The 24,149-nt window shown below is 47.3% G+C and overlaps 9 protein-coding genes across 9 annotated transcripts; 7 read left to right on the forward strand and 2 right to left on the reverse strand.

Annotated features, from left to right (window-relative positions):
• Positions 1–602: 602 nt before the first annotated feature.
• N7508_005917 (sugar porter family MFS transporter) lies at positions 603–2,272 on the forward strand (the record flags this gene model as incomplete). The annotated part of the gene is made up of 2 exons (XM_058463983.1): positions 603–700; positions 751–2,272. The coding sequence occupies 2 exons, from the start codon at positions 603–605 to the stop codon at positions 2,270–2,272; spliced, it is 1,620 nt and encodes a 539-aa protein (XP_058320461.1).
• Positions 2,273–3,297: 1,025 nt separating this feature from the next.
• N7508_005918 (uncharacterized protein) lies at positions 3,298–3,901 on the forward strand (the record flags this gene model as incomplete). The annotated part of the gene is made up of 3 exons (XM_058463984.1): positions 3,298–3,432; positions 3,493–3,637; positions 3,717–3,901. 3 exons carry the CDS (start codon positions 3,298–3,300, stop codon positions 3,899–3,901), a joined length of 465 nt encoding a protein of 154 aa, XP_058320462.1.
• Positions 3,902–4,221: 320 nt separating this feature from the next.
• On the reverse strand, positions 4,222–4,853 carry N7508_005919 (uncharacterized protein; the record flags this gene model as incomplete). Its single annotated transcript, XM_058463985.1, has 2 exons — positions 4,222–4,272; positions 4,326–4,853. The coding sequence occupies 2 exons, from the start codon at positions 4,851–4,853 to the stop codon at positions 4,222–4,224; spliced, it is 579 nt and encodes a 192-aa protein (XP_058320463.1).
• A 2,128-nt stretch (positions 4,854–6,981) lies between these two features.
• On the forward strand, positions 6,982–8,288 carry N7508_005920 (wax synthase family protein; the record flags this gene model as incomplete). The annotated part of the gene is made up of 2 exons (XM_058463986.1): positions 6,982–8,056; positions 8,155–8,288. 2 exons carry the CDS (start codon positions 6,982–6,984, stop codon positions 8,286–8,288), a joined length of 1,209 nt encoding a protein of 402 aa, XP_058320464.1.
• A 432-nt stretch (positions 8,289–8,720) lies between these two features.
• On the forward strand, positions 8,721–10,115 carry N7508_005921 (uncharacterized protein; the record flags this gene model as incomplete). Its single annotated transcript, XM_058463987.1, has 2 exons — positions 8,721–9,206; positions 9,267–10,115. 2 exons carry the CDS (start codon positions 8,721–8,723, stop codon positions 10,113–10,115), a joined length of 1,335 nt encoding a protein of 444 aa, XP_058320465.1.
• Positions 10,116–10,452: 337 nt separating this feature from the next.
• On the reverse strand, positions 10,453–11,093 carry N7508_005922 (uncharacterized protein; the record flags this gene model as incomplete). Its single annotated transcript, XM_058463988.1, has 4 exons — positions 10,453–10,557; positions 10,626–10,700; positions 10,795–11,030; positions 11,072–11,093. 4 exons carry the CDS (start codon positions 11,091–11,093, stop codon positions 10,453–10,455), a joined length of 438 nt encoding a protein of 145 aa, XP_058320466.1.
• Positions 11,094–12,037: 944 nt separating this feature from the next.
• On the forward strand, positions 12,038–13,951 carry N7508_005923 (putative ab-hydrolase associated lipase; the record flags this gene model as incomplete). Its single annotated transcript, XM_058463989.1, has 1 exon — positions 12,038–13,951. The coding sequence occupies one exon, from the start codon at positions 12,038–12,040 to the stop codon at positions 13,949–13,951; it is 1,914 nt and encodes a 637-aa protein (XP_058320467.1).
• Positions 13,952–16,175: 2,224 nt separating this feature from the next.
• N7508_005924 (uncharacterized protein) lies at positions 16,176–16,500 on the forward strand (the record flags this gene model as incomplete). The annotated part of the gene is made up of 2 exons (XM_058463990.1): positions 16,176–16,275; positions 16,355–16,500. 2 exons carry the CDS (start codon positions 16,176–16,178, stop codon positions 16,498–16,500), a joined length of 246 nt encoding a protein of 81 aa, XP_058320468.1.
• Positions 16,501–20,011: 3,511 nt separating this feature from the next.
• Positions 20,012–21,988, forward strand: N7508_005925 (putative MFS alpha-glucoside transporter; the record flags this gene model as incomplete). The annotated part of the gene is made up of 6 exons (XM_058463991.1): positions 20,012–20,227; positions 20,286–20,585; positions 20,657–21,082; positions 21,145–21,607; positions 21,674–21,844; positions 21,909–21,988. 6 exons carry the CDS (start codon positions 20,012–20,014, stop codon positions 21,986–21,988), a joined length of 1,656 nt encoding a protein of 551 aa, XP_058320469.1.
• Positions 21,989–24,149: the final 2,161 nt, after the last annotated feature.

Consider the following 24,149-nt stretch of genomic DNA (forward strand, 5'->3'; position numbering starts at 1 on the left):
TGGCCAATTGCTTATAGCCTTACTGAATAGCTGGGCGTAGTCTTAGCATTCTACATCATGTGGCTGATCCCAAGGCGGGATGTCTACAATTCCTTACATCGGCGTCCGGTCCCAAAGGGATTCTCGGCTCCGTCCGAGTTTATCTGCCCGCGTGACCAATAGCTGGCCCTGTGGCTGAGCTGCCCCATACCAAATCTAGACTCGATTGGTCCACCCGGGATTTGACAAACTCTAACCCCGGGCTCAAAACATCTAAATAAAATATATTCAAATTAACCTAATCAAGAATAAATCCAATTAAAAATAAACAGGAAATGAGACAGATCGTGGAGCCCCCGCATACGTTTTCGGTTTGTTTGTTCGGCTTTCCCCGGGGTTGACCATGTGGTGGGAGGATAAATAGGTCGTGATCGTCCCTGGTTTTTGGTCTTCATCTTCTCATTCCACTTCACTTCTATACATCTTCACTTCTCTCTGCTGTGCGGATTCTCATTCTATCTCGACTCATCTACTCTTGACTACTCCTTTTTCACTCTACTCTACTCTCTTCTCTTTGACTGATCGGACTACCTCATCTCGTTCATCAATCGTCTATATTTACAATGGGCTTCGCGCTGAAGAGGCCTGATGACGCCGTGGGCTCTGCTGCCCCGGCGATCATAATTGGATTGTTCGTTGCTTTCGGTGGTGTTCTCTTTGGGTATGTCTACTATCTTGCAGTCTTCTCGACCAGACGCTAATATAGCTTAGATATGACACAGGTACCATCAGTGGTATCCTCGCCATGAAGTTCTGGCGTGAGATGTTCTCTACCGGCTACATCAACGAGAAGGATGGCCTTCTCGATGTTACCTCCTCCCAGTCTTCCATGATCGTCTCCCTCCTCTCTGCTGGTACCTTCTTCGGTGCTCTCGGTGCCGCCCCTATTGCCGACAAGTTCGGTCGTCGCATGGGTATGGTCCTGGAGACCGTCGTCTTCGTCTTCGGTGTCATCCTCCAGGTCGCCGCCACCTCCATCCCCCTCTTCGTTGCCGGTCGTTTCTTCGCTGGTCTCGGTGTCGGTCTCCTCTCCGCCACCATCCCCCTCTACCAGTCTGAGACCGCACCCAAGTGGATCCGTGGTACAATCGTTGGTGCTTATCAGCTGGCCATTACCCTTGGTCTCCTCCTTGCTGCCATCGTCAACAACTCCACCAAGGACCGCATGGACACGGGCTGCTACCGCATCCCCGTCGCAGTCCAGTTCGCTTGGGCCATCATCCTCGTCGTCGGCATGCTCATCCTCCCCGAGACCCCCCGCTTCCTCATCAAGCAGGACCGCCACGAGGAAGCCATCCGCGCCCTCGGCCGTCTCCGCCGCATGGACGTCAACGACCCTGCCCTCGTCGCCGAGCTCGCTGAGATTCAAGCCAACCACGAGTTCGAGCTCCGCCTCGGAAAGGCCTCTTACCTCGAAATCGTCAAGGGCTCCCTCGGCAAGCGTCTCGCTACCGGCTGCGCCGTCCAGGCACTCCAGCAGCTCGCCGGTGTCAACTTCATCTTTTACTATGGCACCACCTTCTTCCAGAACTCGGGCATCCAGAACTCCTTCGTCATCACCCTCATCACCAATATCATCAACGTCGTCTCCACCTTCCCCGGTCTGTACATGGTCGAGAAGTGGGGTCGTCGCCCTCTCCTGATGTTCGGTGCTGTCGGCATGTGTGTCTCGCAGCTCATTGTCGCCATCGTCGGCACAGCCACCAACTCCGATGTCTCCAACAAGGTCCTCATCGCCTTCGTCTGTGTTTACATCTTCTTCTTCGCTAGCTCTTGGGGTCCTGTCGCTTGGGTCGTCACCGGTGAGCTGTACCCGCTCAAGGCCCGTGCCAAGTGTCTCTCCATCACCACCGCCACTAACTGGCTCCTCAACTGGGCTATTGCATACGCCACCCCATACATGGTCAACAGTGGTCCTGGCAATGCCAACCTTCAGTCCAAGGTCTTCTTCATCTGGGGTGGCTTCTGTTTCATCTGTGGTATCTTTGTGTACACTTGCATTTACGAGACTAAGGGTCTTTCCCTTGAGCAGGTTGATGAGTTGTACGCCAAGGTCCCTGTTGCCTGGAAGTCGGTTGGCTTCGTTCCTTCCGTGAACTACACTGATGTTCGCGATGTTGCTGATAACGTGAAGGGTGGTGACCTTGCTCAGCTTGAGATTGATGCTGGTGAGAAGCGTGCTGGTGAGCATGCTACTCACCACGAGAGTGTCCCTGCTAAGACTGATGTCTGATTGTATTTATAAATGGTTCATGGGATTTTGTATGATTTTCTTCTTGTTATCTGTGGGTATTGAGTCCACGGGTTGGATTGCATCTTTATCATGATATCTATGGTTGTTTTATAGCGGAATGCATTTACTATATTATTTCTAGATTTTTCATTATTCTCATTGTAGATTAGAATACTCCTTTGACATAGGCATTGTTTCAGCAATGGCTCATAGACGTATAACGCCGGTACTCGGCCAGTGTGACCGATATTGTTTCTTGTAAAGAGAGGGGTCATCTTTACTTGTAGATTCCATTGGCCGAGGACCCTATGCAGTATCCCTGAGAAAAACCCTTTGAAAAAGATGGGGACAATTAGGTCTATTTGGTGTTTAATATATTGAGACGAAGCATGGAATATATATAAAAGAGAGGATGGGAATCCAAATGAAAAAGAAAATCACCCATATTGCCTACATGGAACTAATTATAGGTACATACCGTTTCAGAACTCCAAAAAAAAAAAAAAAAAAAAAAAAAACAAAAACAACCAAAAGAAGTACTTGTGGCGTGGTAGTCCAAAAATAGAAGTTGTTGTATGATCCAAGTTCAACTCCAAATGGGGGTTCAACTGGACTTGGCACTGCGACCGGGAAGAAGCAATCCACAGTGGGACAAATGGCGCGTGAGTACTAAGGCAACTTGGCCTGTTGCGTCTGTTGAAATTAGAGAATATCTTAGAATGTATTGTAAAAGCGGACTATTTTTCAGCATAATTAGTTGTCTCTGACCCAGCTAATTAGTTATCGTGATAAGCGCCCATGCTATTGAGGGGTTACCAACATGCAAGTAAGCAGGTAGTCCTTTATTATGCCCTGCAAAATTGGTTGCTACCTCCAGGGCTTTTGTAATCCCATGGACCAGGTCCTATACATGTTCGGTAGTACACGTTACACTTCACCCCCTTTGCTCGACAGACTATTGGCAACATTCGACGGCTCTGTTCAGCTCAGTCTTACCCCGTTAGCAACTATCGACCGCTCGTGCGATGTCTTTCGGCCTTAGTTCTGAAGCTCTCGTTTCGAGAGGGTCTCAAGTCATCAATGCGGGGTTAGAAAGCGGCAAAAGTGCAATAGCTTACGGGACTCCTCCCTTTGAGAAGGCCGTGACTCTGACAGCTCAGGTTGGTTTAGGCCATTTTAAATAGAACTAATTTCACATTTCATTTCTAAATCCCGACCAGGCAGCCAGCTGGGGTGCTAATAACCCCCTTCAACTTACCTGCGCAGCTGCCGGCACAGCTGGTGTCCTTGTCGTCACTGCCCCTGTCCTAGTATCGGCCCCGTTGTTGTCGACGGTAGGGTTTACAGCAGGTGGTATTAAAGCAGGTATGTCCCGCAATAGCTGAACCATGCCCGATGACACGAGATTAAGCCCTGAATGACATTTCGTCTTTACAATATACAGGTTCTGCGGCCGCAGTTGCTCACAGTTATGTCGGAAACGTCGTAGCTGGCGGTGCGATAGCTATAGGACAGAGTGCCGGTGCAGGAGGCAGTGGCCTAGCCCTCGTCAATGGGGCCATACAACTGGGGGCTGCTGCGATGACCGTTGGAAGTGCAGGCTTATCATGGGCCAAGGCTAAGCTGTGAGAATTCAACATGTGCAGCGGAGTTGACAAAGAGAAACTAGTTTTGCATTCAGCCGTCGCTCTATGAGATATTTGCCATACAAGAGCATCTATAAGATCCTATCCCATGCCCCTGCTCATTGGGCCGTATCTTTGGTTAACAATTTTTTTCTGATTTTATGTTCTTTGATATCTTCCTATGTACATGTATCAGATTCCTCCTATGTGGTACAGGATCCAAATTGCCTTTAACACTCTCTTTGTTAATGAACCTTCCGTATTCTAACTTGATCTTCCGGTGCCATCCAACACATACCCACTCCACATATATTAAACCAGGGCCTATCTCCAAACATGCGCCATCTCCACTCGAATGAGTGCCATCAGGGTGACCTGTCACCATTGGTTATTAACCATATCCCAAAGCTATTATATCCCCAACATACCAAGCCGAGGTCTACCCCTTCGGCAACCCGAACCCGAAAGACCGAAATATCCCGATCCCGCACAAAACGCTCCTTGATGTTGTTCAAATGGAAGGAGATCTCTGCAATTGTAGAATTGCCAATGTTAAAATAATTTGTTAACCCCATTGCATCACGCGGTCGCATCTCGACAACAGCGCCGGATCCCAAGATCTTGGCGTCCACGGCTGTGTGCTTCGAGGTGAAGAATTTCTTATGAGCAATCTCGGCGATTTTATTGCCATCAGGGTCTTCTGCATGCCACCCTAGCTTGCGGCGCAGGTCAAACACTGGCTGCCCCGAGGCATCCTTCAATGGCCTTCTCAGTGTCATCGAGCTGTAGCCACCTGGGCCTTCAACGGAGAAGAGCCTCTCGCCATCATTGTTTATGATGTCGATATTCTGAAGATGCTGGTCATGGACTCTGACCCACATCACAGACTCTTGCTCGGTCGTGTAGCCTTCAGACAAGAAGACTGGTGCAGGTGGAGCTTGTAGCTGTGCGTCCATTGCGGTTGAATACGTATGCCAAGAGCAAGCAAACCGGATAGGTGTCTGTTTTCTGTCGCGAATATTCCAGATGTGACAGAACAGGGGGCAAAGGGGAGGAGTGTATGGGCGAAAAACAGGAAAGATCCAGAAAAACAGATGAGGTCAAGATCTCCAAACACTAGCAGTAAGAGACTTTTTTTCGAATTGGTATGTGCAGAACTGGTATGTGCAGAATGGTCGGGCTATTCCAACTGCCTGAAAAGGAGCTCGTTAGTTGAAGCGTGGCAACGCAATAGCTGCTTTTGATACCGGTTGAAGGAAGGTGGATGAACTCCTGGCAAGGTTTCTCACATCAGCGTGGAATGCTTGGGGGCGGTAATATTAATAAAACCGACTAAGTACGATTGTGGGGGTGATATCACCAGTAGTATTTTGTATTGCGTTCCTGAATCATTCAGTCAAAATCAGCCTTGATTGCTGATCCTGGTCCACTTTGCTTGGCTCAATTTGAGTGTGGATCAAGCTTTCCACCTAAAGTGGGTCATTCTTCTGCAAAGCATAGGGACCAGGGATGATAAGACTACCAAGGTCAATACTATACCAATTTACTATTGTATAAGAGGCAATGTATTACAGGGATGGAGACTGGCGATCTATGGGGCTAACCTCACGAGATGGGGTCTTTTTTTTATTTTCCATACGGGCAGTAACCTTGGATACTTTATTATCAGATTGAATTCGAAATTTCTATTTTAACAAGGCACAAAAAAGATAGATAAGTGGCCTCTTCATCTCAATTTTAGGAGGGACCGTTTTCAGCTAACATTTATACTCAGCCTTTGTTGTCAGCGGTGTGCCTCCAACTTGCATGAACCTTGCCACCGTCATTACTGGCAAGTTCGACGAGGGCAACCCAGTTCCTCTCAGCAACAACGCAATCCGCTTCACTGGTCTGACTGACGACGATATCAACCAGATCCAGGATGCTCTGAACACCCATGCATAGATTAACAGAGTACTGTTTCCTGATTGGCAATGATTTTGAACTAGTTGTACAAGAAACGATAGTGTGATTTGATTTGATTTGCTTTATATGCATCATGTCTTGTCTAGATTGGAACTGATACTGGCGCGTGAGATCAGCTCTGCACCGCCATTTTTTTATATTCATAAGTCCAAACATCTCATGCTCGCGTATTAGATCCAGAGTCTATAGAAGAGCCATGGTTTCCTGATTTCTCATCTTTTAGTGGCTTCTTAGATATACCTACCGTTAAGCTGCACAGGGAATCTATTAAGCCAGACACGAACCGCTCTTTCAGCCTGTAGTTGTTACAAGAGAACAGTCTTCTGGGTGTATTTCCACCAGAAATTCTCAACATCATATCTCCTTGTGCATGTTCTGAACCTCTTTGATAACTTGAAACGTCTAAAAAGATTGAGTAAAACATATGAAACAGGCAGAAAATTCAGCTATGATAATTTGAGAGAATATTTTATCTTTTGATAGACTGTTGAGGATGCGAGAAGCTGGGTCGATTTGATAAGTCAAACAATTGTGAAATCAATCCAGATAGCTTGGAAGCTATCTTAGATTCATCTCTTCGCTATACCCATAGGAGCTATCTTGTAAATCGAATATTGTCCTAACGCCATTTGTGATGGAAGTTGGTGAAAGCGTGTATTGGGTCACTGTGCAACACTGTCACCAGCCAAACAAAAGAGGGAAATGGACAAAGCCCGGTGCAGTTGGGGCTATAAATAAGCACTAGACCGTTAAAATAAGCGCTGATCAAGATGGACCCACAAAGGGAATATGCCTCTGTGAGACTTCCGCATGAAGGGATTCGACTACAGTGATGTGGAGCCGGGTCTTCACGTATTTATGGTCCCTTTTGGGGGCTGTCTTATAAACAGCAAGTACCCCACATTTGGGGGCCAGCTGCTCCACATGTAAGCCTCCCTGCAGTAGGGCCCCCAATCAAAGCATGATTAGCATTAGGTCCTACTGTCGCCCGAGAAATTAGGGTACTGCTAGGGGGCCACCGAACAATGGGCTGCGTAAAGTATATCAAGTGCGCAAGATCACTCTTTTACCGCTTTTTCCATAGCATGCTGACAAGAAAATATTGGGTACAACCTCCTCATGCAGCTGAAACAAGCACTCCAAGCCTTAACGCCAGCGCTCTACCTTGGTCTGTCTGGTCTTGCATTTGCCGTCTCTTTGCATGCACCAAAACAGGGACAGCGCGTGGCACTGCTGCCAACAATTCTGATACCCACCTTCCTCTCGTTGTCCGTGGTACTCCATGTGCCCTTTGCCCCTGGCGTCTCACTCGTTTGGGGTCAAGCATTAACAGGATACGTCCTGCATACTATCTCGACCTTGCACCTGGAGGCGATCCCATCCCCATGTTCATCCATGCCAGGTTCAACGGCGCTTGGATCAGAATACTACGTTAATTTTGGATACTTCCACCGAATCTGGCTGAATCCACGTTTGATACGTACGCATTCAACACCCCCGACATCGCCGAAGCAACCGGTGAAGCAGTCTCGCGGGGCCTTCCTCGTCTTGCAATTATCCAAGCTGCTCACGTACTACATTATCCAAACAAAAATATCTCCTGCAGTATTTGACGAGATCGTGATTGATATCCTGCCTGATGAGGTTGCCCCATATCAACAATCTCTCTGGCGACCCTTGGATGACTTCACGGCGCGTGAGTGTTTGAACGTGATATTCGTCACTTTCTCATCATTCTGGACGACATTCGTGTATCTCGACGGGACCAATGCTCTTATGTCCATATTCCTTGTTGGGATCGGCTTGGATGATCCAGAGGATTGGCCGCCACTTTTTGGAAACCTGTCCCAGGCTGTTGGGCTCCGGAAATTCTGGTCAAGATTCTGGCACACGCTTCCAATGAAACCTTATAGAAGTTTTGGGGAGTACATCAGCCTACGAATATTTAGACTCTCCCCTCGATCGTTCGCTCACAAGTCGACTAACGCCTTCGTTGCGTTTTTGCTTTCAGGCGCTGCCCACGCTTTGGTGGACTGGCTTCGTGGCAGCCCTGATTGGCGTCTGGACTTTTATTGGTTTTTGCTCAACTTTCTTGGTTGTATGGGTGAATCCCTTCTTGTCAAGACACTTCGCCAATTAGCGTGGCGAGCTGGGCGAGAGCATGATCTTCAGGCCCTCGAGACAAGCTGGCTAGGTAAGTTTGTAGGTTATGTTTGGATAAGTCTCTTCTTTTGCTGGACGGTGCCTATGTGGCGATTCCCCGAGATTCATAGGCAGTCTTTGGCGTTCCAGAAAATGAGACAGCTCCTATCGAACTTGCAGATAGTTTGACAGAAGACGCACTCGGTACATTTTGTATCCCACATAGGACAGACAGCGTGACGGAGACACCCCGTCAACAAAGATTCCACTCTGGCTATTATTAATGGATAGAAACCCTAGTCTAAGTAAAACTTATAGAGTCCCCCAAATCCATTTGACTTCGCAACTTGTTCAAAGTTTGAAGATGCCTCTATTTTGATTTAAGTTAAATTAACAGCAAGCTACGATTCTCATTATTTTAAGATTACTCAACAATGCTCTCTAAGCAACCGCGCGAAGTTGAGAAACGCCGATAACGCCGAGCCGCCCGACTCTCACGTCATCCATTTCCCGCTCCACTCCACTCCACCCCGGTTACTCGCGGTCTACGACACCAGTCACGTGAAACCGCTTCCATAGAAGCTGTGAGTCAATCTTACGCCCAATCTAAATTCTATGCAGCTAGACCCTTAGTTGATCGAACACCTCATTGCAAGAATACATACTACCGGCCAAAACCCCGGTTAAACGGCGACATGGCCACAGGTACACACACAATGCCCACGACGGCAATCGAGCTCCCAAACCTGGGACAAAATACTGGAGGAGAAAGACAACGAAATCTCAATTCCTCTAATGCACCTGAGATTGACGAGGTTATGCAGCAATCCCTCATTGCCGATTCACAAGTTCCCGACGGAGGCTATGGCTGGATTCTCATCGGTGCATGTGCCGTTGTGACCTGGTGGTTTGTCGGTGCCTCGTATACATGGGGTGTGATGCAAGCAGAGCTAGTTGATAAGGAGGGATATTCCTCTTCGACTTTGGCATTTGTTGGATCGCTATGTCCGGCTTGTATCTCTCTTCTTGCTGTTCCTAATGCGAGGGTTATTGGAATGATTGGAGCTCGCACGACAGCCATGCTGGGTATTTTCTTACTCGGTCTTGGTAGTATCCTGAGTGGATTTGCCACACATAGTGTCCCTGGTCTCTTTATGACCTGGGGCTTTGTTGGTGGTCTTGGTACTAGTCTGTGCTTCATGGTTAGTTGGTTGCTCCCTAAGCCGAGCAGCGGGCATACTAACACAAGGCTGTGATAATAGGTGGTCTCTGTCACACCGGCTCAATACTTCAAAGCAAAGCGTGGCATCGCCAACGGGATCGTCTACGCGGGTGGCGGACTAGGTGGCACGGTCATCAGTTTTATCCTCGATGCCCTTCTCCAGAGCGTCGGCATCGCCTGGACATTTCGGGTCCTCGGATTCCTGATTTTGGCGACAGGACTTCCGGCTGCCTGGTTCATCAAAGAACGCGCACCTATTAAACCAGCAAAGATAGTGGAATGGAGTCTGTTCAAGGATGTGCGCTTTGCAGTTCTCTTCGCTGTCGGCGTTATCGGTACATTCCCGCTCTTTGTGCCAGCTTTCTTTTTGCCATTGTACACCAACTCTCTTGGCTTGCCATCCAGTGCTGGAGCGGGTCTCGTGGCCGCGTTCAACTTTTCCTCTGCGATTGGACGTCTTTCGTGCGGATTTGCCTGTGATCGGTTGGGATCACTGAACACACTGTTCTTATCATTGCTGCTTAGTGCTTTGAGTATCTTTGTGCTGTGGCCTGTTTCTACTTCCATTGGGCCTTTGATTGCGTTCACTATCATCAATGGTTCTGCGAATGGCGGCTTCTTTTCGACTATGCCTACGGTCGTCGGAAACGTGTTTGGTTCGGCGAGAATGTCTGTTGCAGTGGGCATGATTGTTAGTGGCTGGCTTGGTGGGTATCTGCTTGGTGCTCCCATCGCTGGTTATATCTTGAATGCTTCTGGTGGCCAGGCTGGTGGTGTTAGCGCTTATCGACCGGCAATATTTTATGCTGGATCCATGGCCACGGCTGCGACTATTTTGGCAGCATTTGTGCGTATTAAAGTTGATCGGAGGATCAAGAAGACCGTTTGAATCGAAGCGAGGATGGAGACGATACAACAATTATGACTATGCTCGCGTGCTGTAACATCTGATCCAATTTGGAATTGTACAATTAAATGAATTATGAACAAAGGAAATATTCAACTGTAGCTGCTAATTGAACTGCTTTTGGAAAATTAAATCTTTAGCACAGACGATGAACAATCATGCAGGTGATTGAGCGTTCAAATATGAGATATGTAAGTTGGCGTTTTATGTGCTACAGTAGAATCAGGTAATACCCGCAATCTCAAACTTCTCAGATCATATGTTCATTTATTCGTAGTATTTCATATGCAGACGAAGTCATTTATTGTGTTCATTCCTTCTAAAGACGGGCCTTCTTCTCCTCACGACCTTCAAGGTTGGGGTGAGGGTTGCGAATGGGCCGAGTAACGGCGTAGAAGGCAAGCCCCGAGGACTTGGTCGAGAACTACAATAGATCAACCATGTTAACTAATTTCCCACGGTACTTGGAAGTAGATTGGTGTCATGACAAACCTTTACTTTGGATCCGACGTGGAAGAAAGCAAAGTCTCCTGGTACTAGGTGATGGGTGACACCAGTAGCCTCGTCCTGTAAATAGTTCCACGGTGATTAATATTGCGCAATATTATGAATATGTCAAAGGATCGGGAAATACACTATTATATGGACCAGGAGGACATACCAAAATATCAATCTGACCACTCAGAACATACTTAGTCTCCTCGAAATTGTAGTGTGCAGGCCTTTGAGAACCAGCCTCGATCTTGTAAAATCCCGAGGTGAAGTATGAGGGAGAGTCGGTCGTCTTGGTGCGGATAGAGTGGAAATCGGCTGTGGTTGCGTTCTCGCCCTGGGGCAAAGGAATGAACTCGTGGCCGGCGCCCTTGATGACGGTGAGAGGAACGAGCTTGTCAGACACTTTTTGAACGAATCCAAATGTTAGTGATATTTAAACATACTCTCAGAAATACTCTGTTTCATAGAGCATTGGGTCTAATTAACTCACTTTTAGTTTAATTTTTGTGATGGACGAAGATAATATTGAGAACCGCGAGGGCCCCTTTTAACGATGATATAACATTATATGTTCTGAAAGACACCCGGGGGTGTGGCCGGCTGATAGCGAGGTCCTGCATGCTTTACCCCGATGAGGAGAAAAAGCCCCCGGCGCATCATCCGTAGGTGGGGAATATGTCGGATGGACGCCCGATGTCCATTATACAAGGTGTTCCGACGAATCAAATTGGCGATTGCGTGCTGCGTGCTTCTTCAAAGAGAATGATTTCCCTCGAAGAGAAGGTTTCCCCGAATGAGGGAAGAAAAAAGAAGGCCTGCATCTATACTCTAGGTGGACTGTCCTGTTCAACCAATGACAATATTTGGTTCCCCGCACCCCTCATGCACTTGGAGACAACAAAAGATAAATGTCCTCCGCCTGTGGTTTTATTGACTGATCATCTTTCTGCTTTTATGAGATGTTGGACGGCAAAAGACGACGGTAGGTTATGTCAGGCACCAGGCACCCGGTGGCAAATTGGCTACTGAAGTATGTTTCAATTTTTTATTGGAAGTAATTGACGATGCTCGTATCCTCAAGACAAGTCTCTGACCCTATGTAAGAGCCTCAATAATATTTCTGCCTTAGTCTTTGGCTTTGACACGCCTAAATACGTTGAAGTCCCAAGCGGTGTCCTATTGATATAGATTTAGCCCCTCTGATTGGCCAAGAAGACCCACAGCCACATGCTAGCCCCTGGAGCACGTGACCAGACTCGGCTGGAGTGTGCTTGGCGTGCTTAACCCCGTTGCATCCCCGGTGCATATACGATTGAGTGTGCAAGTCTCTGTCGCGATTGACACCGATATCCAAAATTGGCAGCAGTATGCCCCCTTTGGATTCTGGGTGAATATCTAACCAGGCGACTATGTCGGTCACAATTCCGCTCGAACCCCTCCACACGGCACATGTGAAGACGGGTGACCGTTCCTCCTGTCACGCCGACGCGCCTATTCAAGACCTCGAGTTCCCCTCACTCCATCATGATCGAAAAACAGATATCGGGACAGAGACCGAACACATAAATGCTGTATTAAACATGAACAGCACGCGGAGCGAGCGGACACCAGGTGCCGAAAAGCAACCTTCACCCGGCTTGCATTTCCTGGCCGAAGCGTGCGAGCACCCGCTTTTTCCACCTTTGCCTTGCTACGGTGCTCCATCGGGGTTGGGCAGAGTCCGAGACTATGTGTTCATGGTGGCCTCGTTCATTCTCTCGCTTTGCTTCTTGACAGTCATATTTGTCGGAGCGTTGTTTCGCACAGGCGCAATCGCACTATCAGATGTTCGCTTACGACTTAGCGGAAAGAATCCGGATACACATAGAGCATTTTACACCGAAGAACAAGCACGACGCAAAGCACGGAAAGAGGCCGATCGAAGATGGCATCTGCACAAACAGAAGAGGGATACGGACGAGGAACAGGCCTCTGGACAATATTTGTCGCTAGAAGGCGGAAAGGATCCTGTTGTCTGTGATGTGGCGTATTATGCTCGACGTGTGGGTCTTGATGTGGAGAAGTTCCGCGTTCAGACCGAGGACGGCTTCATCATCGAGTTGTGGCACGTGTATGATCCCCGAGATTACCAAGCACTATCGGCCGAGGAAAGGCGTGAGCGTGGGCCGAAAGTTTTCACCAAGCCCAAGATATCGCCTACCACTCGTCCGCAGTCTAACCGGCGCTATCCCGTTCTTTTGGTCCACGGGTTACTCCAGAGCGCTGGTGCGTTCTGCACAAATGATGAAGATAGTCTGGCATTTCATCTTTGCAAGTCCGGGTATGATGTTTGGCTGGGCAACAATCGATGTGGCTCGAACCCGGAGCACACGACACTTTCGACCGCTGATCCGCGAATGTGGTCCTGGGACATTCGACATCTAGGAACGCTGGACCTCACAGCCCTCACTTCTCGTGTTCTATACGAGACTGGATTCGAAAAGCTTGGCCTTGTCTGTCATTCCCAGGGAACCACCCAAACATTCGTCGCTTTGGCAAAAGAACAGCGCCCTGAGCTGGGTGAACGCATATCAGTTTTCTGTGCGCTCGCTCCAGCTGCATACGCTGGCCCGCTCGTGCACAGACCGTACTTCCGCTTCATGAATATTCTATCCCCGGCCATGTTCAGATTCTTTTTCGGCATTCACTCTTTTATTCCCTTAATGATGACAGCGCGAAGTCTGCTGCCACCTAGGATATATGGAACCATGGCATACTGGGTGTTTTCGTTCCTATTCGACTGGTCAGATACGCGCTGGGAGCGTGATCTCCGTCACAGAATGTTCCAGTTCGCACCGGTATATGTCAGCGCTGAGTCAATGCGATGGTGGCTTGGAAGCGAAAGCTTCGCCAAGCACAAATGCATTTTATCCACAGATGAGGATCTACTCCTCGAGACAGACCTGAACAACACTATGTGTGGTGATCCTGTCTCTGAGCATGGTGATGATCCTGGGGATGCATGCTTAGGAACTCCAAGGCCTAGCCCTTGGTTCGGTCCGCGAACACCCCCGTTCGCATTCTGGATCGGTGGCTCTGATGCCCTCGTTGATGGTCGCCGGCTTCTGAATCGGTTCCTAAGCGGTCGCGAGCCTCATGTCCGCCTCGTTCACTCCAAGGTTATTGACGAGTATGAGCATCTTGATGTCCTTTGGGCGATGGATGCTGTCGAGCAGGTCGGCAATGAGGTCCGTCAAGTCATCTGGACGACGATGCCCGAGGATGCTCGACAGGTTTGTCGAGCCCCTCGGGGAGTCAATCTAAATTTGGAAGAAAGAGGGTAGACTATCGGTCTGTTTTATTTTTTGAGTACATAAGTCATCGATAAATATACTTTTATCGCAAGCCAATGAAGTTATACACCACTTTCCGCCGGGGACCACAGTAGGCATCAGCCTTTCACAAACCACAGTGACATGTGGATCAGCGAATCGGTCCTCATTCCAACACTATATGGGTCAATTGACAGTTCCGAACCCCAAGGCTGTGCGTTGAAACAGATGGCGCCGTCCTGCTACTCCAACAGTGTTTTTTTGCCCCACAAGAACCTCATCTAAACGATGCGGCTGTCTACCAGCCAGACTCATGTTGTCGATCAGGGTTTTTGACCTTACTGAATTGTACTCTGTGGATTTTAGCTTGGTTCACAGATCTTGAGAGAGACATCTTCACCCCGATTGCCTGTTTTAGGCAGATTTCAGCCTTAGTGCATTCCTTTGACTCGCTTCAAGTTGTGGCTTAGCTGGTATATACTAATTTCAGCTGAGAGAGCTCCACTAGAGCCACAGAATGCATATCATCATGGAAATGATCTAAGCTTCCCTGCGGCTTGACCCGCAATTACAGTAGCAATTGAACGGGCCCGAAAACCGATTGGCAACCCAGTCCGTACCTGACTATTTATGTCCCGACGGCCGCCACAGACTGATCAACCATACTAGCTGCAGGGGTGTGGATTTTCTGTAGCATATCTTCCCTCCTTTCTTCTAATCATTCAGCTTCAACTATGCTAATACCAATCGAACCTTTCCATATTCCACTATAGGAGCCTAGGAAGTGGTGACTCGTTAAATCCTCGCACTTCTCCACTCCTTGAAAATGGCAACCTCGGCATACAGACGAACACGCTCTTTGATTTGTAGACTTACTATACAGATCCTAGTGCTCTTGGACCCTATTACCATTTCTACGCTTGTCGGCCTATGCCAATTGTTGGCGGATTACTCTAGTTCTGGCGAGCATCATACTCTCTCGCGACCAGGGTCAATTGTCGTGAAGCGTCTACCAAAAGGAAACCCAATATAACAGAGCGAATTGTCATGGCAATCCATAGAGAATTGTAGATTGGATTATGACTTTTGCCTTATAGAATTAGCAAACGACTGAGGCAAACAAAGACCTGAACAACTATCTTAATGAAGGCGCCATGTCCTAGATAACCCCCCACAACATTTCGTTCATATTTAGTTGCCTCTGACCCCCACAAGTAGAGTGGCCTTTCAAAATCACAAAATTGCCCAGCTCACACAAGACGACGTCTTAGGGTTGCCACCTGAATCGCGTACCAAGATGATCTAAGATCAGACAGTCCCACTACCCCGCAAAACCCCAGATTTGGTGTGGAGCCGGGACTCCACCAAAACATTGAATTGTTATCAGTTTGCCCTAAACCTGTGTTGACTGCATTCATAAATAGTATAGAGATTGTATCAATGCTGTATCAATGATTAGAGCTAGGACTGTTCCTGGGCTTTCTTCAGGGGAAGTAGCCTATAGCAGAGACATCATCCCAACATGGAACATGGCCCCTATTTTTTTCGTGTCACGATGTACACCGGTCTTGAGTAGTCCCCGGTACATGGTTACTTCCAATGCCTAAGTATACGTGTCCTCCGGTACTTTTGGCCTATCTCTGACGCAGAACCTGGCCAATGACCATCTGTCAGGCCACCCCAGACGTCCTCGATGCGCCCAGCGACAATGTTGAGAGTGGGCTAGCCCGAGATGATCGACTGACCCTGCCTCCACAATTGCCATCTGCTATCATATAGGAGGTTGTCATCGTCGTCAATGCTCCTCGTCTCTACTCGTATCTTTCCAATGGTTACCGGTGAAGTCAGGAGTGTACCTCAATTTTGACAGCTCTTCATCCATGGAACAAAGCTGCGATATAGATCATAGCCACGACATCCAGTCCAGGCTATACTGGACCAAAGGATCATGAAAGCTGAAACTCTGGCGATTACCTGACGCATCACAGTATTCTCCATTGGCTTGCCACCGTGCAGGGATGTCCTACATGTCACTATTGATTCAGTCCAAACTGACTCCCAACCCCGCATTCTGTCAGATGATGCCTACCTATATAAGTCCACTTGTACTGAATCTTTTGACCTGAGTACTTTGTCTGTTCACGAAAGAAACTCTCCTCTCCATCGCACCATATAAACTTTCATTGTCAAGTCAACCCTCTTCCATCATCTACTCATCTCACAACACACATCCAAGATGTCAGCACCAGTCGGCCCTATCTTGGCCCAACTTCAGATGCTTCCTGCTCGCTCGCGACAGGGTATCAATAATCTCCGCCAACGTCTCTTCCAGCAGGGTATGTTTCCCCCTGAAATCTTCCGACCGGCTCATACACTTCCCCCTTGATGATTTACTAGAACTGACATACGCAACAGGCGAGAAACCACCCAAGGAGAGCCACTTCCTACGCACCTCGTTCAGCGTTCACCGTCCCGTTTGGATCACAGCTGGTGGCGGTCTCTACACATCCATGGCCGCTGTGTATCTCACGATGCGATACCTGAGACGTGTTGCTCGGTAGATGATGAAGACATCACTACCTCCATCGCTTGCTGTCTTCACTCCTCATATGCATATCTTTTACTCTTCAGATACATACCCCACCCCCTTTGTTACCTGTCAACATGGACTCATCTCGACCAGCTGTGTCTGATTAGGAATCATGAACGACTCAAGGACCTCCCTAGTTAGGCTGTGCCTATTCTTTCTTTTGTTCGGTCGGTCACATTGTACGTCGCCATAGAATGGCTGCAGACCCGGTGTTTTTGTTTTCAGGGCTACTGTACCCTCATATGAATGCTACAATCATTATATTACACTTACAACCAGCTATGCCGTAGAGACCCCGTACATAGTGTAAAATATGATTCTCTCACAGCTGGTATTATTCATATTCTACTCCTTTGATTTCTATCGTGATTTGTGTCTTGGTCATCATTACATCGCTTAGCCGATGGTACCGCACAACAGCGGTGATGGTCAAGGACGCGGTCATGATGGCTAAACGGCACTATAGCCTGAGACAATTGTCAACAAGTATGAAGGCCAGTCTGGACTGAAACATGACCTAACTTGCCATAAGGGCAATAGGGATTGGCTATCATGCGATGCTCTGACCTAGTCTATCCAGGGGGTGTACAAAAGCGACGGCGGCAAAGTGTAAATGTGACATTCCAAAATAGTACTGTATGAATGGTCAAATGAAACATGGAAAGTACCCAGTACCTCTTGAGAAGTATAGCAAAGTACACGAAGTGACAGATTTACTCGGCTGAAGAATCCACCCCCAGGTTCTGAGTATCTCCACTTCACCCTTACCCAAAGGAATCAGGAGTGCACACAGCCCTCCTTTCAGCGCTACTTCAGGCTGTCATTTTATAAGCGAGCCTATGATATCGTGTCTCTTACTCAGGGAGGCGTCACCGCACTTCACTAGCCTATAATATGATTACTCCTAGATGGGTGCATGCGTTAGTTTCTATTAAGGGGCTTGGCGACCCCGCGTTTTATTCTCTCTTGCTTCTTTATCTGCTGGGCCGATACTGACATATTGTTCTGTTTGCTCAGAATTATGATCTGAGGAGCATAATAGGGTCATAAAAGTGAGTGTGACGCGGAAGAAGTCTGACAAGAAAAAGGGTGTTGTTTGACTCCCCAGTCAAGCAGTGCGATGTACTTCTGATAGAACGATGATCGATAATTTGCGTGAATATACTTAACAATCATGTGATTGGTCTTTATCTATCGCACACATGAGGCGCTAAACAATTTGCACCCCTAGAACGCTTACAGTAGGCGACAAGCTCTGGCTAGGAGTTCACGAAATTGGACTTTTGTATATGCATTAGACTAGATGCCGAAAATTGAGCCTTTATCAATATAAATCATAGGAAATTTAAGGTAAGTTATGAGCACATGTTCCAGCGATAAATACTGTTTTTCAGCCGCTGGGTTCAACACCAATTGCTGTAATCGACGTTGTGTGATTATATCCACCAATTTGGAGAATATGCAAATAGTAATGGATGATGGCTACCTACTAATCTCAACGGCATGATTGGTAGTATTGACATAGCTGCTTCCTGTTTGCTTGGGCATAAAAAAGCAATCTGCGTGACTTACCTTACGAGGACAGGTAATACGCTTAGTAGCAGATTGTCCTCCTTGTCTCCCTAACCTAGCCAGCCACGGCAGATACCAAAATCCATGTAAATTTTTATGGATTATACGAAATGCTTCAAAATCTGTACTATAGCGGATACAGAGAACTCTCGGGTTCGAAGGGAGGATCCAGGAAATCTGCCTGCTTCAATGTGCGCGCAGAAAGATAACGATGAAAGAACTGATCCAATGTAGACACAGTAGGGGGAATAGGAAATATACAAGCTCAATCGCATTTGAATGCCTCAAAGCCGATTATAGAAACAGCGCGTGTTGCTCAGGTTTTAAGCAATTCTATCTACACGCCTTCCACAAACAAGTTCTGGCTTTATATAAGCACAAATATATTGAAAGCCTCTCATGGTATTTGAAGATAGGCCTCAAGCTATTCAATAACTGTCTAGGCGCTCCAAGGAAACGCAAATATGCCACCCGATACGCACTCGCAGCCTGAGGTACGACCTTTTGTGCCCAGCAAGCAATAAGTCAATGCTCCTCACTTTGAATAATTTGGAGGAAACCAGAGAAAGCCACCGGTGGATAGCAAAAATATTCTCTAGTCCATCCTCGCTAATAGACAGCCTCACGCTTGGCCTTGCCAGCTTCCCGCCTCGCACTGATTCACAGGGATCATTCGAGGCCCAGTATGAACACAAGCAGGCCGAGCTCTATTATATTCTTCTGATCAAGCTTTCGTGAGAATTGAGGGAGTCGACTATGAGATCGCTGATGGACATGCGTTGTTTATCCCAGATGATGCTGAGCATGGCTTCCACATTACTAGCACTAAAGAGCCCTTGATATTCCTTTGGGTCTCGGATTGATTAAAATGGAGAGGTTGTGTACCGCTTCATTCATGAGTGAGATTCTTATGCTTGCTCAGAGCACAATAGTTTATCCTAACTTTCATTTAAATCTCGTTGGGTGCACCAAAATTACGATATAGTTTAGTTAATTTACACAAGACCACATGGTCAGGGAATGAGTTTTTTGCGTGAGGTAGTCTATAAGATAGTCTATATTATCTGTTTATAGGTATAAGCGTACCTAGTCGAGAATATTCTGTGCAAGCCTCGCAATTCAGTAAATCACGCCGACCCTTTGGCAAATATTCCTTTTCTACATAACATTATCAATTACTACAGGCAAATGCAGCCCAAAAGAGTATCCTAGTGGAAAGTATCAAAATAGCAAATTGCGGTAAATTTCAAGTTGATGACCCCGCCGGAGCCAGATCAAGCATCTTGAGACACGCGGACAAAGAACCCATTACCCCAGTATTGCTTACCCGGAATTGCCAAGCTTTTTCCAAACTCCGGTGGTGCTCAGAATGCCAGTAATTTACCTCAATCTTCTACTTAGTCTCTGAAGAGTTGTAGTAAATGCAGCCTTATAGGCTATGGTCTACGAGAATCCAGCCCACACGGAAGCCCTAAGTAAGGCAAAGAAGCCAATATCAAAATCTTAATAGATCTTGATTTGTTTCACCTCACTTTATTGTTTATATCTAGCCTGCTCTGCCCTCCATTCTCCATCCTTCATGTTTGACAACCGGCCACTCCTTATATTCCACGGCCCGGTGGGGGAGTGTTTTTGAATCCTTCGGTCTCCGAAATTATATGTTCACCACAAGCATATCCTCTCCAAATCAAGATCTGGTGTTGAGCTTCGGAATCATCTGAACAGGATTGAACCTCCGGCGGCGGAGTTCCGTCAGCCTTATGCGGATCATGCTTTATATAACCCACTCCCCCGCAAGAAAAGAAAAATGGGTCCATGAAGCTTGAACCTCCGAACAAATTGATTGCTACTACTTGCATTTTACTGTGACAATACTGGCCCACTTTTCTCTCATACAACGACAGGCGACTATGGCTACAGAAAAGATTGTCCCGACCGATCGGGAGCTTCACAATATTGAGCTGAACAATCCTGATGTTATCGAGCTTACTCGTCAGGCTGAGGAGAGTGATGCCGCCGATCGGTTGTTGACGGTTCGCCAAGCTTTGGTTAAGTACAAGAAAGCAGTTTTCTGGGCCACTTTCTTGTCCACAAGTTTGATCATGGAGGGCTACGACTTGGTCATTGTCAGTATTTCCTCGATTTGAATCAGAAGAACATGTTACTGACATCTGGGCTCTATAGATTACGTCGTTTTATGGCCAGTCACAATTCAAAAATCGCTTCGGAGAAGTAGATCCTGTCACTGGTGCCAAAACAATCTCTGCTTCCTGGCAATCCGGTCTCTCCAACTCAGCAGTCGTTGGCCAACTTGCCGGATTAATCGCCAATGCATACACCCAAGATCGGTTTGGCTGTCGCCCAACTCTGATGTTCTTCATGTGCTGGATGATGGTCATGATCTTCATCCCTGTCTTCGCACCATCGTTGTCAGTTTTGGCATTTGGGGAGGCAATGTGTGGTGTTTCATGGGGTGTGTTCCAGGTAAGCCAGAATGAGCAAAAGATGCAGGCCCCAATCACAATGCACATTTAGCTGACCTCGCCATTGTTCAGACTCTTTCCACGACCTACGCATGCGAAGTTGTTCCCACCGTCCTTCGACCGTATGTCACCGCTTATGTGTCCATGTGCTGGGGAGCTGGTATTCTCCTTTCCTCCGGTGTCGTCCGGGCTGTCGCAAGTCTAGAGGGTGATCTTGGCTGGAGACTTCCTTTTGCACTGCAATGGGTCTGGCCAGTTCCTCTTTTCATCGGTGCATACTTCGCACCTGAGTCTCCCTGGAACGCAGTCAGACGGGGCAAACTTGATGTCGCAAGAAAAAGTTTGTTGCGGCTTCATCAAGATACACCAGAGAAGGAACGCGAGGTCGATGCTGCACTTGCTTATATTAGACACACCACAGAATTGGAGAAGGCGGAAACTGCCAACGCGAGCTTTCTGGAATGTTTCAAGGGGCAAAATTTGCGAAGGACTGAAATCGTCTGTATTCCCGCTCTTCTAACGGATTATATCATGGCGCTGACAAGGTCTCTGTCGAACAGAATTGTGTTGTGTGGGCAGCTCAAATCCTTTGTGGAAATGCTCTCCTCGGATACTCTGTTATCTTCCTCGAAGCTGCCGGTTTCTCTGAACTTCTGGCGTTCGATGTCAACATCTCGCTTTCCGCGTGTTATATCGTCGGCGGTATTATTTGCTGGCTCATCTTCCCTCACCTCGGTCGTGCAACCATCTATATGGGCGGCATGGCTTTCATGTTCATCTGCCTTATGGTGATTGGCGGTCTTGGCTGGGTCGACTCAAAGTCTGCTCAAATGGCCATCGGAGCGTTACTGGTGGTTTCCACCCTATGCAACATGATCACAGTGGGACCGGGTTGTTACCCCATAGTTGCCGAAACACCTTCTGGCAGACTGAGGTATAAGACAATTGTGATTGGTAGATTCGTCTACAATGTTACGGGCCTTGTTCACAATATAATCACGCCTCGCATGATTTCTGCGACCGGTAAGTTTCGCTATATCTTAATAGATGCATAGAGATCAGCTAGCTGACCTGGAATCATATTCTCAGCTTGGAATTGGGGCGCTAAGGCTGGAATCTTCTATGCTGGAACAAACCTTCTTTGCAACATTTGGTGCTGGTTCCGTCTCCCAGAGACAAAAGATCGCACGTTTGGCGAGATAGACTTGCTCTTTGAAAATCGGGTTCCAGCAAGAAAGTTCAAGTCAACCAAAGTCGAACGTAAGTAAATCGTGTTACCCAATCGACTCGTCGAGGCAGCGAAATAGCTAACACAATCCGATAGAATTCGCTCATCCATCGGACATCAAGGTTAAGTCTGAATTGGCAGGTGGTCAGGCTGAACATGTAGAAAGCCTTGCCTGACTATATGATACTCTCATTCGTTATTTGAGACACGCTTTGTAATGATTGGTTACACAGATATTTTGAAAGGCATAACATCTCACACTCATCATAATCCAGCAGACCGAGGGTCACCTTATGCGGACGTAAGGCCAAAAACACACAAATTAGCTTTTCATATGCTTGAAATATCCGAAGAATTGCCTTCGCTATAATATTAAATTGTGATGGGTAGAAAAATACAGGGAGAGAGGAGAATAGGGTTCTATCAAACCCGAAGCGCCAACTTGAATAGATTCGAGCTTCGCCTTTTGCTTCAGTGGCACTACCGCAGTAATATGGACTGGACGCCATTTGCGAATAACAACTTTGCATAGATATAATGGAACCACTCAAGAAATTTCCCCCCGATGGCTGATTCTTCTGAGGGTTGCAATGGAAGCCTTGTAGCTCGAGCTGCACCAGAGGTCTGTCGTTTGTTGATAGTAATCGAGTGATCTGAAAACGGTGGCAACCCGCAAATCCGAATTCATCTGATCCAAAGCCATAATCAACATAGCTGGCACGATCTTCTGATGATTTCAGGGATATTTGCATGTCCAGTATCTTGAATGATCCGAAAAGACAGCTACCCACAGGAAGAAGGCTGGCACTAGAAAGCCCAGAAGGATTCCAGATTTGAGATGCACTTGAATCATCGTTGAAGCCTATTATACTGACATTAGCAATTGAACCAAGTAACCCAGGAAGCTCCTTACCCGTATAACGCGCTGGTAACAGCCGCCAGCCCCCCATTCGCAGTACAGTCCTTTCGAACCCGAAAATGAAGCCGCCAAAAAACCCACGACTGAATAGTGCTAGTACCTGCTCGTCGCTGAGCCCCGCTAACGCAGACTCTGGAAATATCTGGCTGACAGTATCCGTGCCTGCTACATGATTTCGTGGATTGATAAATTGAAAAGAGGATGATGCGAGAAATTCGGATCGAACAGCAAGAGTAGATCGAGAAAGACCCATAGATTGAAAGAAATAAAGACTTGGAAACCACCGAGAGACCATGATTGGGGCAGATGAAGTGCGCAAAGACCAGTTGACTTTTTGTGTTGCAGAAGAATCACCAATTGATCGGACAGAAAATTGTGAAATGTGATAAACAGAGGATTTGATGGTTCTGTTTCTATCTTATAGTCGAGCAAATAGCTGAACATGAGTCAGATATGTTTTGAGCTCGATAATTACGCGGAGGCTGTGGACCCGGTACGACCCGGCTCAAAGTGGATAACTCCAAGCGGCTCAAAGTGGCAGTTCATTGGTGGGCTCCTCCATCAAGCCCAAATCGACTTGGTACTATCAAGTCTGGCGTCAATTCAATTTAGCAAGGTCGCAGTTGTAGGCTCATCAACCTTTCCCCCAGAACAGGCCTCTGCGTGGCTCCGGGAGGATCACCAGGTTTGCACTAGACCTGCACCTCAAATCGCCTATATGAATAACACCCACCCCTCTGTTAAAACCGATGAACATTCACCGAAAGATAGTACTGATAGAAATCCTGAAGAGTAAAAACTCATGAGCTCGTAATCAAAACGGATGAATTCTTGAGAGATCGGAGAAAGCCTACCAGTCCGCAACATCACCGTCGACACATGTCATTTCCAGTCTGTGACGAGCAGACTTATTGCAAGGTTCTATTACGATATACTGACTCACCGTGAAAAGATCAAGACGTTGTTTCTAGACACTTGAGAATACGGGTCCGGGCCGCGGGCGTTCGGGTGACTTCCAAAGTTCTAATCTGAACACCCCACACCGCACATATCCCTGATCGGGCCAGTTAAATATCTCGCTTATTATTTCCTAAGTACTTTAAACAAGTTGGTAGGGGGCCAAAAGAACTGCTCATTGCCAAACGAACTGCAGCTTCCGCTTATGCGCCATGAGAGAAGGAACACAGGCATGGTAGTTCACCGGGGGTATATTTGCCTCCGATGACACGTGCTCATAACTTTATAAAGCTCCAATCATTGACTGGCAGCAAGTGAGGCTTACAAGAACAAGTGTTGATTACTCATGTGATTTCGAAATATGTAGTTGGAGAAATGAACTGGCAACCCCCGCTCAAATCCTCAATAAGCAGCCTCTTCCTATACGAGGGATATGAATGCTCTTCTATTTTACCCTAAGA

Source organism: Penicillium antarcticum, assembly GCF_028974205.1.
Source record: "Penicillium antarcticum strain IBT 31339 chromosome Unknown utg000005l_segment0_segment0, whole genome shotgun sequence".
Lineage (NCBI taxonomy): Eukaryota > Fungi > Ascomycota > Eurotiomycetes > Eurotiales > Aspergillaceae > Penicillium > Penicillium antarcticum.